Source organism: Camponotus vicinus, unplaced genomic scaffold (assembly GCF_025532165.1).
Source record: "Camponotus vicinus isolate PSW18456_S1 unplaced genomic scaffold, iyCamVici1.0 SCAF_4, whole genome shotgun sequence".
Taxonomy (NCBI): domain Eukaryota; kingdom Metazoa; phylum Arthropoda; class Insecta; order Hymenoptera; family Formicidae; genus Camponotus; species Camponotus vicinus.
This window is the reverse complement of record NW_028141976.1, coordinates 17,725,337-17,739,812: the sequence shown is the minus strand read 5'-3', so window position 1 is coordinate 17,739,812 and position 14,476 is coordinate 17,725,337. Positions and strand designations below refer to the sequence as shown.

Below are 14,476 nucleotides of genomic sequence, written 5' to 3'. Positions count from 1 at the left end.
ATAATATAAATATATTGTATTATATATAAAAAATAAATAAACACAATAATATATGAAGTACGTAATATATATATTTTCCATTTTTAGGAAGGAAATGGAAACATCAACATTATTATTATTAATATATTTTATTTCTATTGTAAGTAATATATTTCTTCCAATAATTTACAATTTCACATTTTTTTATTTTCCAAGAAGAAAATAGAAACGTTATAATTTTAGAAGTTTCAAATATAAACAATTTTTTATATTTGAAATTTCTAAAATTGTAACGTTTTCATTTTCTTCTTGAAAAATAAAAAGTGTACAAGAATTGTAAATTAGTGGAAGAAATATATTACTTATAATAGAAATAAAATATATTAATAATAATAATATTGATGTTTCCATTTTCTTCCTAAAAATGAAAAGTTAATGAAATGTTAATTATAATAGAAGTAAAATATTAATGACAATTTTAAATAAATGTTAGAATATATATGTATATATATCATAGAAAACATTTTGTTAATATTAATATTGTTATAGAAAAATGTAATTAACACTTTCACATAAATATTAGAATTAATATTATTTAACGTTAATATAACGATAAAATATAGTTACAAATTAAATTTAAATCTGCATTTATTTAGTATTATTAGAATGTTACAAAAACATTATAGAAACATTGTCGATATTTCGAAATCTGGGTCAAAGTTTGTTCAGAGTGACGTTGTATACAACATTAAAAACTACATATTTGAAAACGTTAGACATTAGAAAATATCATTGTAATAACGTTAGGTTAATGATATTTTGCTTACTGGGTTATTATTAATATATTTTATTTCTATTGTAAGTAATATATTTCTTCCAATAATTTACAATTTCACATTTTTTTATTTTCCAAGAAGAAAATAGAAACGTTATAATTTTAGAAGTTTCAAATATAAACAATTTTTTATATTTGAAATTTCTAAAATTGTAACGTTTTCATTTTCTTCTTGAAAAATAAAAAGTGTACAAGAATTGTAAATTAGTGGAAGAAATATATTACTTATAATAGAAATAAAATATATTAATAATAATAATATTGATGTTTCCATTTTCTTCCTAAAAATGAAAAGTTAATGAAATGTTAATTATAATAGAAGTAAAATATTAATGACAATTTTAAATAAATGTTAGAATATATATGTATATATATCATAGAAAACATTTTGTTAATATTAATATTGTTATAGAAAAATGTAATTAACACTTTCACATAAATATTAGAATTAATATTATTTAATGTTAATATAATGATAAAATATAGTTACAAATTAAATTTAAATCAGCATTTATTTAGTATTATTAGAATGTTACAAAAACATATTATAGAAACATTGTCGATATTTCGAAATCTGGGTCAAAGTTTGTTCAGAGTGACGTTGTATACAACATTAAAAACTACATATTTGAAAACGTTAGACATTAGAAAATATCATTGTAATAACGTTAGGTTAATGATTTTTTGCTTACTGGGTGAATACCGGCCATAGTCTTAAAATTATAAGGCAGCCATTCTGCTCAGGCCCTTAGCTTAACTAGTAGTTAAGTAGTGATGCCAACCACTGAAACAAAATTCGGTAAGCTATTTACAAGGTTAGATTTTGACAAGTTTACTCGTCCAATATCTTCAGATAAGCCTCTTCTTTTGTCCATATTCTGAATCCTCTTTTATCGATAAAAGTGCCTCTAAAAGTGGCTTATAGCCAATCAGAAGGCTTATAAGCCACTTTTAGAGGCACTTTTATCGATAAAAGAGGATTCAGAATATGGACCTTTGTCTCTAACACTCACAGCATCAGTCCGCTTATTTTCTATTATCAATTTGTATTTTTTTATTAATGATACAAGTACCAGTTTTTCCTCATGACAAAAATTTGGTGTTCGTATACGATTTGTTTTGATATCCATTTTCGTTTTGCGATGAGGTATCGTAATGAGAACAAAGCTGAATATTAATTAAAATAGCTTGTAAATAGCTTACCGAATTTTGTTTCAGTGGTTGGCATCACTACTTAACTACTAGCAGCTACTAGTTAAGCTAACAGCTCCGTAAAGACCTCCGGGAACTTAGCCGGACAACTTCGACTTTTTTAATTTTTTTTTTTTTTTAATCGTTTGTTGGTCGTTTGTTGGTGATTGTTGGCCTAATTACAGCGTTTGTTGGTTTATATTTTTTTGTAAAATAAAGAAACAAAAATCAGCATGAAGTTAGCCGGCGAAATCTCATTTTCGTTTAAAAAGCGGTTCAATCGATGCGGAATCGTTTGGAGATGATTGTTGGCCTAATTATAACATTTGTTGGTTCATTATTTGCTTAAAAAACGAAAAATAAACTTTTACATTAAGGCCGAATCTACAATAGGAATAAGCCTTAAGGAATTGATCAATCACAGTTGAATGTGAAATAGTAATCGAATATGATTGGTTAATTTCTTACGACAAGCATGGAGCTGACACACACACACACACACACACACACACGGGGGGGAGTGCAAGGGGGGCCTTCGGCCCCCCTCCCTCACCCACCCTGTCCCCCTCGCTTCGCGTGAAAAGTTGCAAAGTGGAACCTCGCTTCGCGTGGAAAGTTGCAAAGTGAAACCTCGCTTCGCGTGGAAAGTTGCACCCTCCTGCACCCACCCCGCCAGTAGGGGTGCCTACGGTAGGGTGCAACTTTCCACGCGAAGCGAGGTTCCATTTTGCAACTTTTCACGCGAAGCGAGGGAGACGGGGTGGGTGCGGGAGGGAGGGCCGAAGGCCCCTCTTGCACCACCCCCCCGTGTGTGTGTGTGTGTGTGTATGTATGTGTGTCAGCTCCATGCTTGTCGTAAGAAATTAACCAATCATATTCGATTACCATTTCACATTCAACTGTGATTGATCAATTCCTTAACGCTTATTCCTATTGTAGATTCGGCCTTAATGTAAAAGTTTATTTTTCGTTTTTTAAGCAAATGCCGAACCAACAAACGTTATAATTAAACCAACAATCATCAGCGAATGATTGCGTATCGATTTAACCGCTTTTTGAACGAAAATGAAATTTTTCCGGCTAACCACGCTAATTTTTATTTTTTTGTTTAAAAAAAAAATATAAACCAACAAACGTTGAAATTAGGCCAACAATCACCGACAAACGACCAACAAACGATTAAAAAAAAAAAAATTAAAAAAGTCGAAGTTGTCCGGCTAAATTCCCGGAAGTGCCAATGGCCGCATTCAGCAGACTCAACAGTTGGGCAACATTACTAGATTTTCCGATGTAATTCGACGCTGATTGGTCGGACCTGAAAGTAGAAACCAATCATGTTCGATTGCTACTTAGCGGTTGAGTCCGCTGAATGCGGCCAATGGCTACGTTCAGCAGAAAAAGCTGCTTTGCAACTATTGTAAAATTCGTGAACCTGATTGGTGTATGCTCTTAATTTTGGCTGAATCTAAGAGCATACACCAATCAGATTCACGAATCTTAGAACAGTCGCAAAGCAGCTTTTCCTGCTGAACGCAGCCAATCAATAAGTGCCACGTTCCCACGAAGCTTCTCGTACGTTAAATGACCTTCAGAATAATATGTTACACAATATCTAGTGGGGGCGGCGTGTGGCTAAGGCGGCAAAGTACTTGCCTGCCATATAGGCCAAAAAGGGGTCTTGAGTTCAAGTCCCGCTGAGGCAGAAAATTTATTTCTGCGATATAGCCGCCCCAATCCCCCTCCTACTCCTTCCCCTCATCCTTTCCCCTTCCTTACCTATGACCCCTGATTGTTATACTTTATTTGATGTAAGAAACTCTGCTGATTATTAATACTCACGAAGATATCTGGCAGCATGGGCGAAAAATAATATTGCCCAGTGCCACAACAGAAATACAATACAATACAATACAATATCTAGTGTTTACATGAAGATCTCGCTTAAAATACTTGTAAACGATGGACAGCACGCATTCGTAATTTGCAAAGTTACGCGAGTACACATTGCGTGTATGCCGTGTATGTGTGTGTGTTATACGAGTGTTTAGTCTATTTTGCTTATAATAATAGAACGTTGTGATAAAAGTGGAAAAAGTTTAACTCGCACATTACGGTCCATACCAGGCGGCTATGTGCAAATCCCGGCCAATTTCGTACACAGAAGATGTTTCGCTTACGTGCATGGCAGTTAATATGTTTTTGTTATTCGGTGATGTTCGTGACCACGTATTTACTCGTTTCCGCTGATGACATTACTGCTGAGACAGGACAGCTAACTTTATGCCAACAATCGATAAGTAAACACAGGTAATTATACTGTTCGGTTTTTTTTTCGATTAAATAGATTTAAAATAGTCACACATACTTTGACGAATTATTTTTTCCCATATTGTTAGCTTTTGATGAATTTTAATTCTCTTCCGTAATATTATCTTTAATTATTTTGTATATAAACACAAAAATTGAGTGATAAATTAAACACAGATTTAATTATTAAAACTCTTTATTACGTTTACGTTATATTCCTTTTTTTTTGAGGATTTAAATAACTTTTAATATATATAAAAGTAAAGTAAAAAATATAAAACTGTATTTTGTGTGTGTAAAGAGAAAGAGAAGTAGAACTCATAGAAATTAATTTCTACATTCTAGCTTTAAAATTATAATGATTGACAAGTAGAAAACCAGAGTGAGTGGAATGTTAAAATTGGATAGTGAATATTGATTGCATATATTAGTATTTTGATATTGTTCATCTGACTTTTTATAAAAATAGTTTGTCTGACCATTAATAAAAAATATATATTGTTTTTTGCCAGTTTGGTTTTTGTCAGTACATTGGATGGGAAGATAGCCGCACTTGATACTACTAATTATGGAGAAATACTGTGGACTTTAGATTTGAACGATGGACCATTGTTGTCGTCCAATATTCATAACATAGAAGTAATTAAAAATTTCTACAAATATTATTTATTAATATTAGACAAATTTCTGTTGGTTAACTTCTAAGTTAAATTATTTTCTAAAGCAAAATATATGCATTAATAATTTAAGATCAAATATTAATTTACAGCTTAACGATAATGGTCAACCGCTACGTATTATCCCATCTTTGAATGGTGTCTTCTTTAAATTTGATGGAAAAACTTTAGAATCAGTGCCAATATCAACTGATCAATTTTTGGAACCTTCATTTCATTCTTACGATGATTTAGATTTCTCAGGTGGTAAAAACCTTCATACTTATGGTAAGTTTTGTGCTTATGTGTACATAGTTTTGTGATATATATATATAATTAGATATCTTATTAGATATATAATATCTTATCAAATATATGTTATTTTTACAGTATTTGGTCAATCTATTTTTTTTCTCAATGAATATATTAAAGTGTAATTTTTATATAATTAAATTAATTTAATGTACAATGTTTGAGTAATTAAAAATAAAAGAAACTTTTAAATTTTGTAAGAAAATGTAAGAAAATTATATTTTTCAACTAGTTTTGCTTAATTAAATAAACTTCTTGTTAACAAAATTTTAATTTAAGATTCAATTATAATGATATATGATTAAAAATTATGGAAATTTAAAAAAGAATCTATTTTATATTGATCCAAGAAACTTTAATTGCATAAGTATATTTTCTTATATATAATTATTATAAAATTTTTAATATATTTATTAACAAATATTCATAATTTTTGAAAAATTATTCTATACTTATTTTGCATATTTAAAAATTCATTATTGATATTATATAAATAAATATTAATTATAACAGGTGTATCAGTCAGTACAGGAAAAATTTTGTATGAATGTAATGTTATGGAATGTAAGAACAATACAGATCCTGAGGGACATTTGGGATATGATGTACTTGTCATTCATCGTTTTCAACAAACAGTACGAGCTATAGAATCTCACACAGGTAATGAAAGGTAAATGGAAGTAAATTATGTTATATATTCTTACTACATATATTTAATAAATAAAAATAGAATATAAATCAGTATCTAATAAAATAATATTATTGGTTATAGATGGAACTTCAGCGTTGGACAATATAATCTGAAGTTAAATCGTCATGTAAATGATTGTCCTAATACAATTCTAGATAGAGAAATTAAAGCAAGTATTTCAGAAGGCTTGGTTTTTGCTGTTGATAAAAATAATAATAAGTTATGGCAATATAAGGTTAGTACAATAATATAATTTGTAATTTTTGTACAATTGTAATTTTTAATATGTAAAATAGTAAAAAGAATTTTATTTTTATTAGTTTAGTGCTCCGATTGTTTCAATATGGCATGAAGACACATCCAAAACAAAGGGAGAATATTTAGAAAACAAAAAATTAATTAATTATTTGAAATCAATTGATTTATTTGATGATTCTCATTGGAGATCTTCATATACTACAAGTCCAAGTTTATATGTAGGCAAGTATGAAAATCAATTATACGTGCAAGAAAAGCCCAATACTGAAAATTTATTGGATCGGATCCCCAAGAATGTTCAACATAAAAAATATTTTTTGCATCAAACAGATGGTATGTAAATTACTTTAATATAAACTTTAATATATTTCATTTTATACTTGGAAAAAAAATTTATTAATTATAATATAATTTAATTTCTATGCAAAATATATTTTCAGTTAATAGAATTGAAACAAGTGAAGCATACAACACAACTGCATTGTCCGTATTATATAATTCAGAACATATTAATGGTAAATAATGCATTTACATGTGTTAGTATCTTTAAAATTATTGATATATGGTTATATAAATACATTATATTGAAATATAATTATATAAAAATAATAATGATATAAAATGTATACTTAGAATAATTATAGTTTTAGAGAAATGTATTATTGTGTATTTTTTTTGTAGGTGATGGATTTTTTCTGTATTCAGAACAGACAATTGATAATGAAATTGATAATGAAAAATGTAATATTGAGAATAATATTGAGAACAATATGACAAAGAATAACAATATAAATGAAACGACTGATGACAAAGAATATATCATCGAGGAGGACGCTGAGACACCTGTCCAAATTATTATAGTATCACTTTGGTATTGGTGGTAAATTTTTTTTTGTTTTTCATTTTTAACCGTGTGTGTGTGTGTAAAATTTATTATCAATTTATGTGTGTATTTTGTGTGTATACACACACACACATACACACATAAAATGACAATTTACAATTTAATATCATATTATTATAGGAAAGAAGTTTTAATAATATCAATTACAACTGCTATTTTGTTGAATTTTGTGCAACATTTATTAAGTTCAACGACAAGGGAAGCTAGGGATGCTATACTTCCAGTAAGTAAATATATAATGTTTTACTAAATATAATTGAATTCTGCTATCCTTTTTTTTCATTACTATATCAATTTTTTATTTAATTATCTTCTCTTTGCTTCATTTAGAATTATCTTAAATAAGTATTATTTTTCAGCCTTTGATAGTAGAAAGACATATAGAAACCAAAACTAATTCGGCTAATGATAGCAGTGAGAATGTGAATAATTTTAAATCGCGTTATCTAACGGATTTTGAGCCAGTTGATTGCTTAGGAAAAGGAGGCTATGGTATTGTCTTCGAGGCCAAAAACAAAATTGATGATTGTAATTATGCTATCAAGAGAATTGCTTTGCCAAATAGGTCAGTTCTTAATAAATTATTTTTTTTGCTACAAGCAGTACATTATTTTTTGTTCTAAGCAAAATAATAATAAAGAATAATATACATTATATTATTGAATATAAATTTAAATAATTATCAAAGAGTATTTATTCTTTTGGAATCTAGGTGCAAAATTTGTAAGGTGCAAAATAAATAAAAATAAATAATTATTTTATGAAAATATAAATATTGTAAAAAAAGATTAATATAAATGCTTAAGCATTTTTAACTTTATATAATATTTTTAATATTTCAAAAATTAATTACTCATTTGTTTGTATTGATGGTTTTAACAACGTTTTATTTAAAATTATAAATTTATTATGATTCCCTAATAATGTGATCTATCACAATCCTTCTAAATTTGCGCACTTATATATAAATACATTTACAAAAGAATTTTAATTCTACAAGAATTTTATAAAAGAAATGCTATATTTCAGCCAAGATTCAAGAGAGCGCGTAATGAGAGAAGTAAAAGCATTAGCTAAATTAGATCATCACAATATAGTAAGATACTTTAATGCTTGGCTGGAGTGTCCTCCTAGTGGATGGCAAGAAGAACACGATCAACAATGGATTAATAAGTTACAGTTTTCATTGTCGACATTTCCTTCAGAAGTAACTCAGGCTGAAACAAAACCTGACGATTCTGTGTGCATCAATGTTTCTCAAACCAATTCTTGTTCTGTAGATAGCGCCTGTGAAGCTCTCGAATTAAATAATGTAGATGTGAACGATGATTCACTTATTGTATTTGAAAAATCAAATGAGAAGTGTGACAATGATGCAATTTGTATTAATGATTATAGTACTGGTCGTACTGGTTTGGACTTATCTTCATCAAATAATGAATCTGAAGAGGAATATCCAAATATTAATAATACTAATCATTCCGAAAGCATTGTGTTTATTGAAGAGACTGATAATGATATTGTGGTAGAAGAAAAAAAACATAAACGTCAAAAGTCTTTTTCTTTAAATTTGTATAATAAATCGAATAATCACAAATCGGCAAAAATGTTCCTATATATACAGATGCAATTGTGCAAAAGATTCAGTCTCAAAGAATGGCTAAAACAGTACACATCAAAGAGAGATCCCGTTCAAGTGTTAAATATTTTTCAGCAAATAGTAGATGCTGTGGAATATGTGCATTTACAAGGGTTAATTCATCGAGATTTAAAGGTAATGCTTTGACTTGAGATATAGGCTTGATATAAATCTTCTATTTAGTGATATCCTATTTTGTTGTAATAAAATTCGTTTTTTTATAGCCATCAAATATATTTTTTGCTTATGATGATAAAATAAAAATTGGCGATTTTGGCCTTGTAACGGCAATGACTGAAAGTTGTGATGGAGTTCGTACACCTTCAGCCGAGAATGAGAATGTCACTTTAAAAAATAGCATACATACTGCGCATGTTGGCACACACTTGTATATGTCAACAGAACAAATGAACGGCCAAATGTATAATTATAAAGTAGATATTTACTCTTTAGGAATAATTTTCTTTGAGCTTCTTATACCATTTTTTACTGATATGGAAAGAGTAGTTGCGCTTTCAAATCTGAAAAAATCTATTTTTCCAAAAGATTTTGCAAAGAATTATTCTGCTGAGGTAGGGCAATTAACAGAATATTAATTTTACTATAAAATTAAATTGCACAATATATGTACAATTAATGTTAATTAAAAATATGTTACAAATGTTAATTAAAAATTAAATCGAAATTGGCAATATATAATATCTAACTTTATTTGTTACAGTACCATTTGCTCAAAATGATGTTGGATGAAAATCCTGCTAAGCGACCTACAACTTTAGGTATTAAAGCAAAACTACCTTTGCAAAATTATGAAATAACTGAACTTAATATGGGTGAAAATTCAAAATGGCATTTTGAACTGCCACAATTGATTAAAAATTCCTCCGGAACGTGCAGCAATAACAGTGAATCATCAGAGAATATAATTTAACAAAATAGAAGTTACAAATATTTTTGCTTTTCTTATTGATAAGTAAAAGATTTTTTTTTTTCATTAATTTTTTTATCCATACTTGTATAGAATAAAATACTCATTCAGTTATATAAAATATTTTGCATTGCGTCATATCACATCAAAATATTCCATATAGAAATGTAAATACAAAAAAGACTAAGTGTATTATTTTTTTCTATTTTTTTCTTTTAATGCGGTTTTCTATGAGAAAAACAAATCTTGTTTTTTCTTTCAAAATTTTTTTTATATATGTATTTTTAATATCCTTATTATTATTATTAAAGTATATAGAAGTCTTTTCCATCAATTTTCTTTATCCATTTGCAATTCATGAGAGAATGTTAACAAGAATTTTAAAATTTTAAAAATTAATCTTTTTATTTTATTTTTATTTTATCTTTTCGAAAATTGGAATAGTTTAAAAATTGTCTTGAAAATTTTAATGCATTAATAAGATTTTTATAGTTAAATTGATATCAAACACAATATAATTCAGATAATTTTAAATTTCAGATGCGTAATAAAGATTTGTATTATACATTTAATTAAGAATTATTTGAATAGCATCTGATTTTTTCATATATCTTATTATTACATTTTTATTAAGTAAGTTTTTAAAACTATCAACAAATATCAATTATATTTATTGTATTATTTTCTTGATATGAACATTGGAGAAAGAAATAACTTTTTTCTCAAATTATTAAATATATATAATGTATTATTTTCTTAATATGACTATTGAATAATGAGATAATTAATTTTGTTTCAAATATTGTTAAAATTTTGTTATGTAAAATTACTTTGAGTTCGGCTCTGTTGATTGGAACGTTAAGTTGTGCTTAACTTGCTCTCCCTTTGTGTTCGATTTTTTTATTTGAAATCACTTTCAAATTTAGAGACCGAGTGTCATATTTTTAAGCTTTTACTCGCACATATTTGGACCATCAAGTTTCCAACTGGTCATCGATTTATGCATCTTTGACTGTTTTTTCTTTTGAAAATGGTCATGGACCTGTATGTGGGTTTTCCTTCCGGTTTTTTTGGAGAGGATCATCTCGTTTTTAACGGTACACTGGTGGTATGCGGTACGAGCTTTCGGGTTTTCTGTGGCGATACGTTAATGCGATGCGTTCTTTCCTTTTTTGTGATTGACGGTTTAAATTTTCCGTTATTGTACATATATTTGCTTCCGATTTTTTACTTTTTTTGACTTTGCGTTGTTCCGAAACTTATTTACATTTCTCCTATGACCGTTAATTTTAATTTTATCTTAATGTTTATTATTCACTTTGTTAGTCGACATTGAAAAGGATCCGAATTGGATTGAAACGCGGCGTTTGTCATGTTCAAATTAAATAAACATTTTCATATGGTTATTTTATTGTAATAACCGTTTTATTTTTTGCATATTTCCACCATTGCGTTGGTCCTTGTAGCCTTTTAACTAATTTTTTATTAAAATTACTTTGCTTCTATTAGTAATTGCAAAGAGAAGAATGAGAGGTGTCATGGCCCGCTTTTAGGTGATCCCTGAAAGCGATACGCCCTCTGTGGACCTTAAAAACGTGCACCTAAACTACGAAGCCAAGGTGCACGAATGTTCTCAGAGGGTAACATATAAGGTGCACAATTTCTGGTTCTGTTCCGTGCTATGTGCACAAAATGACTGTAGCACCAGTGCTGTATAGCAAGACGCTTACGTATATTAAATAAATTTTTAATGAATTTTGTATGACTCTCTCTCTCTCTCTCATATATATATATATATAGAAATTTATTCATTATATGATTACAACACTTGAAAATAAGATATTTTATTAGGCTATTAATAAATAATTTATATATTTACAGAGAGAAAGTTTGATATTATTTTTAATGTAAAACGCGTACACATTTCTTAAGAATAAAAGTTCTAAATAATAAAGATGTATGTGTGTGTGTGTGTGTGTGTGTGTATATATATATATATATATATATATATATATATATATATATATATATATATATGTGGGTGGGGGTATGTGTGGTATGTACGTATGTATGCATGGGCGCCGGCAGAATTACTTTTAGGGGGGTGCACTCAAAAGAGGATGCACTGGAAAAACGGTTTTTTCCCAGTTCATAATTATATTTTTGTTAACGTCGTTTATGTTATTTATTGAATTTTAATAAAGATTCATTACTGTGTCAGCGTTCATAGAAAAAGAGTGCAAGAGGAGACTGAATTTATTAATAATGTGACAAATGAATTTGGAAAGCAACCAAGACGGCTCAAGTTTTTGTTCAAACATTGATTTTTCTAAAATTGATTTCCCAAAGGCTTATTACAAATGTTAATTAATATTTAACCATTGCATTTTTGTTCAATTGAAAAAATTATCGATATTATTCTATATTACATGATTTTTTTATTGAATTTTTTCTCTGTCTCTTCCCCACTTATTTCATAGGCCAGGGCCAGGGGGGTGCAAGTGCACCGCTTTGCACCTCCCTCCCGGCGCCCATGTATGTATGTACGTATATATGCATAAAAGCGATGCGAGAGTTACGTGAGGAAGCGAGAAGGACGAGTGAAATAAGAGCGAACGAGATAGAAATAGCACGAGCAACGAGGACTCGAGCTCGAGAATCAGATTTTTCTTGCGCGCTATTATTTTCCTCTCGCTCGCATCTATTACTGTCTCGTTCGCTCCTATTACTGTCTCGCTCACTCCTATTACTGTCTCGCTCACTCCTATTATTGTCTCGCTCGTTCTTGTTACTGTTTCGCTCGCTCTCGATTCTTGGGTCCGCTTATCTTTCCGAGCTGTCTATCACGATTGTCAAGTGTGACAGAGAAAGTAAGACCATGAGTAGAGAGCGAGCGAGATGACCTATCATCAAAGAGTTCCGAAGTCTCTTACAATCGGTTTCTTCGCTTCCTCTCCATTCGCAATTCACGAAAATGTAAACATCTTATAAAATAAAAATTGAAACTTTTATTTTTAATTTCATCGGTTTGAAAGTAATTTTAATGAATTAAAGAGATTTTTGCGATTAAAATGATATCAAACACGACGTAAATCGGGTAATTTTTAATTAGTCTGATAATAAAAATTTTATAATTATATTTTATAATTATATTTAATTATTAAATTTATGCGATTTATATCGTGTTTGATATTATTTTAATCTTAAAATTCTCATTATTCAATTAAAATTACTTTCAAATGAATAAAAAATGCATTTAATTTTTTGACATATATTCGTGAATATTATAAATGAAGTCTCATGTAAGAAACTTCGGAATCTGCGACATCGGGAATTTTTTCATTATTTATAATAATACACGACTTTAAATTGCCATAAAATAAAAACTAAAGCTTTGATATTTTATTTGATCTTTTTGATTAAAAGGGATTAATGAAATTTTTAAAATTGAAAATTATTCTAATAAAATATTGGGTTTAATGTGATTTCAATCGTAAAAATCAATGTGTACATGTATATAATAAAACTCTTAATTTCTCATAATTATAGTTTTATTTTAATAAATTAATAGTGTCTAATTTAAACTATAATTTTGAAAATAAGACTACATTGTATAAAATGTTGCATTGTACTTTACTTAATTTATCTTACTGAACATAACTTTAGAATTAATTTGATTTTTACGATTGAAATCACATTAAACTCAATATTTTATTAGAATAATTTTCAATTTCAAAAATTTCATTAATCCCTTTTAATCAAAAAGATCAAATAAAATATCAAAGCTTTAGTTTTTATTTTATGGCAATTTAAAGTCGTATATTATTATAAATAATGAAAAAATTCCCGATGTCGCAGATTCCGAAGTTTTTTACACGAGACTTCATTTATAATATTCACGAATATATGTCAAAAAATTAAATGCATTTTTTATTCATTTGAAAGTAATTTTAATGGAATAATGATAATTTTGAGATTAAAATAATATCAAACACGATATAAATCGCATAAATTTAGTTAAATATAATTATAAAATTTTTATTATCAGACTAATTAAAAATTACCCGATTTACGTCGTGTTTGATATCATTTTAATCGCAAAAATCTCTTTAATTCATTAAAATTACTTTCAAACCGATGAAATTAAAAATAAAAGTTTCAATTTTTATTTTATAAGATGTTTACATTTTCGTGAATTGCGAATGGATAGAGGAAGCGAAGAAACCGATTGTAAGAGACTTCGGAACTCTTTGATGATAGGTCATCTCGCTCGCTCTCTACTCATGGTCTTGCTTTCTCTGTCACACTTGGCAGTCGTGATAGATAGCCCGGAATGATAAGCGGACCCAAGAATCGAGAGCGAGCGAAACAGCAACAAGAACGAGCGAGACAATAATAGGAGCGAGCGAGACAGTAATAGGAGCGAGCGAGAGGAAAATAATAGCGCGCAAGAAAAATCCGATTCTCGAGCTCGAGTCCTCGTTGCTCGTACTATTTCTATCTTGCTCGCTCCTATTACTATCTCGCTCGCTCCTATTACTATCTCGCTCGCTTCTGTTATTGTTTCACTCGCTCTTACGTACTCATATACTGTCATGTTCATCTCGTTATCAAGCCTGCCGCTGGCAAGCGGCCGATGGCAAATTGTGACAAATAAATAAGTTAATCATTTTAAGATATATTTATAAGGGTATGCGAGTAATTTTAATGGAATAATGAAAATTTTGCGATTAAAATAACATCAAACACGGTATCAATCGGATAAATGTATTTAAA

At 28.7% G+C, this 14,476-nt stretch overlaps 1 protein-coding gene and 1 long non-coding RNA gene across 3 annotated transcripts; one reads left to right on the top strand and one right to left on the bottom strand.

The window, feature by feature from the left end:
* Positions 1-1,307: 1,307 nt before the first annotated feature.
* LOC145970524 (uncharacterized) lies at positions 1,308-2,007 on the bottom strand. The gene is made up of 2 exons (XR_014438517.1): positions 1,828-2,007; positions 1,308-1,598 (listed from the first exon to the last, which is right to left on the bottom strand). It is a non-coding gene; the product is annotated as an uncharacterized LOC145970524 (long non-coding RNA).
* Positions 2,008-3,600: 1,593 nt separating this feature from the next.
* LOC145970148 (eukaryotic translation initiation factor 2-alpha kinase) lies at positions 3,601-9,821 on the top strand. Of its 2 annotated transcripts, XM_083096656.1 has the most exons (13): positions 3,601-4,312; positions 4,825-4,951; positions 5,082-5,256; positions 5,794-5,950; positions 6,053-6,206; positions 6,292-6,562; positions 6,670-6,744; positions 6,911-7,109; positions 7,254-7,356; positions 7,493-7,698; positions 8,163-8,907; positions 8,997-9,344; positions 9,494-9,821. In XM_083096656.1, exons 1-13 carry the CDS (start codon positions 4,170-4,172, stop codon positions 9,701-9,703), a joined length of 2,913 nt encoding a protein of 970 aa, XP_082952782.1. In that variant the 5' UTR covers positions 3,601-4,169; the 3' UTR covers positions 9,704-9,821. The 2 variants fall into 2 exon arrangements, with proteins under 2 accessions (XP_082952782.1, XP_082952783.1); XM_083096657.1 differs by lacking the exon at positions 4,825-4,951 and having other exon boundaries at positions 4,197-4,312.
* Positions 9,822-14,476: the final 4,655 nt, after the last annotated feature.

Coding starts and splice junctions, on each gene's coding strand:
- LOC145970148 (XM_083096656.1), top strand. CDS start 4,170: ATGTTTCGCTTACGTGCATGGCAGTTAATATGTTTTTGTTATTCGGTG. Junction 5,951..6,052: donor TCTCACACAGGTAATGAAAG/GTAAATGGAAGT, acceptor TATTGGTTATAG/ATGGAACTTCAGCGTTGGAC. Junction 6,563..6,669: donor TTTTTTGCATCAAACAGATG/GTATGTAAATTA, acceptor ATATATTTTCAG/TTAATAGAATTGAAACAAGT.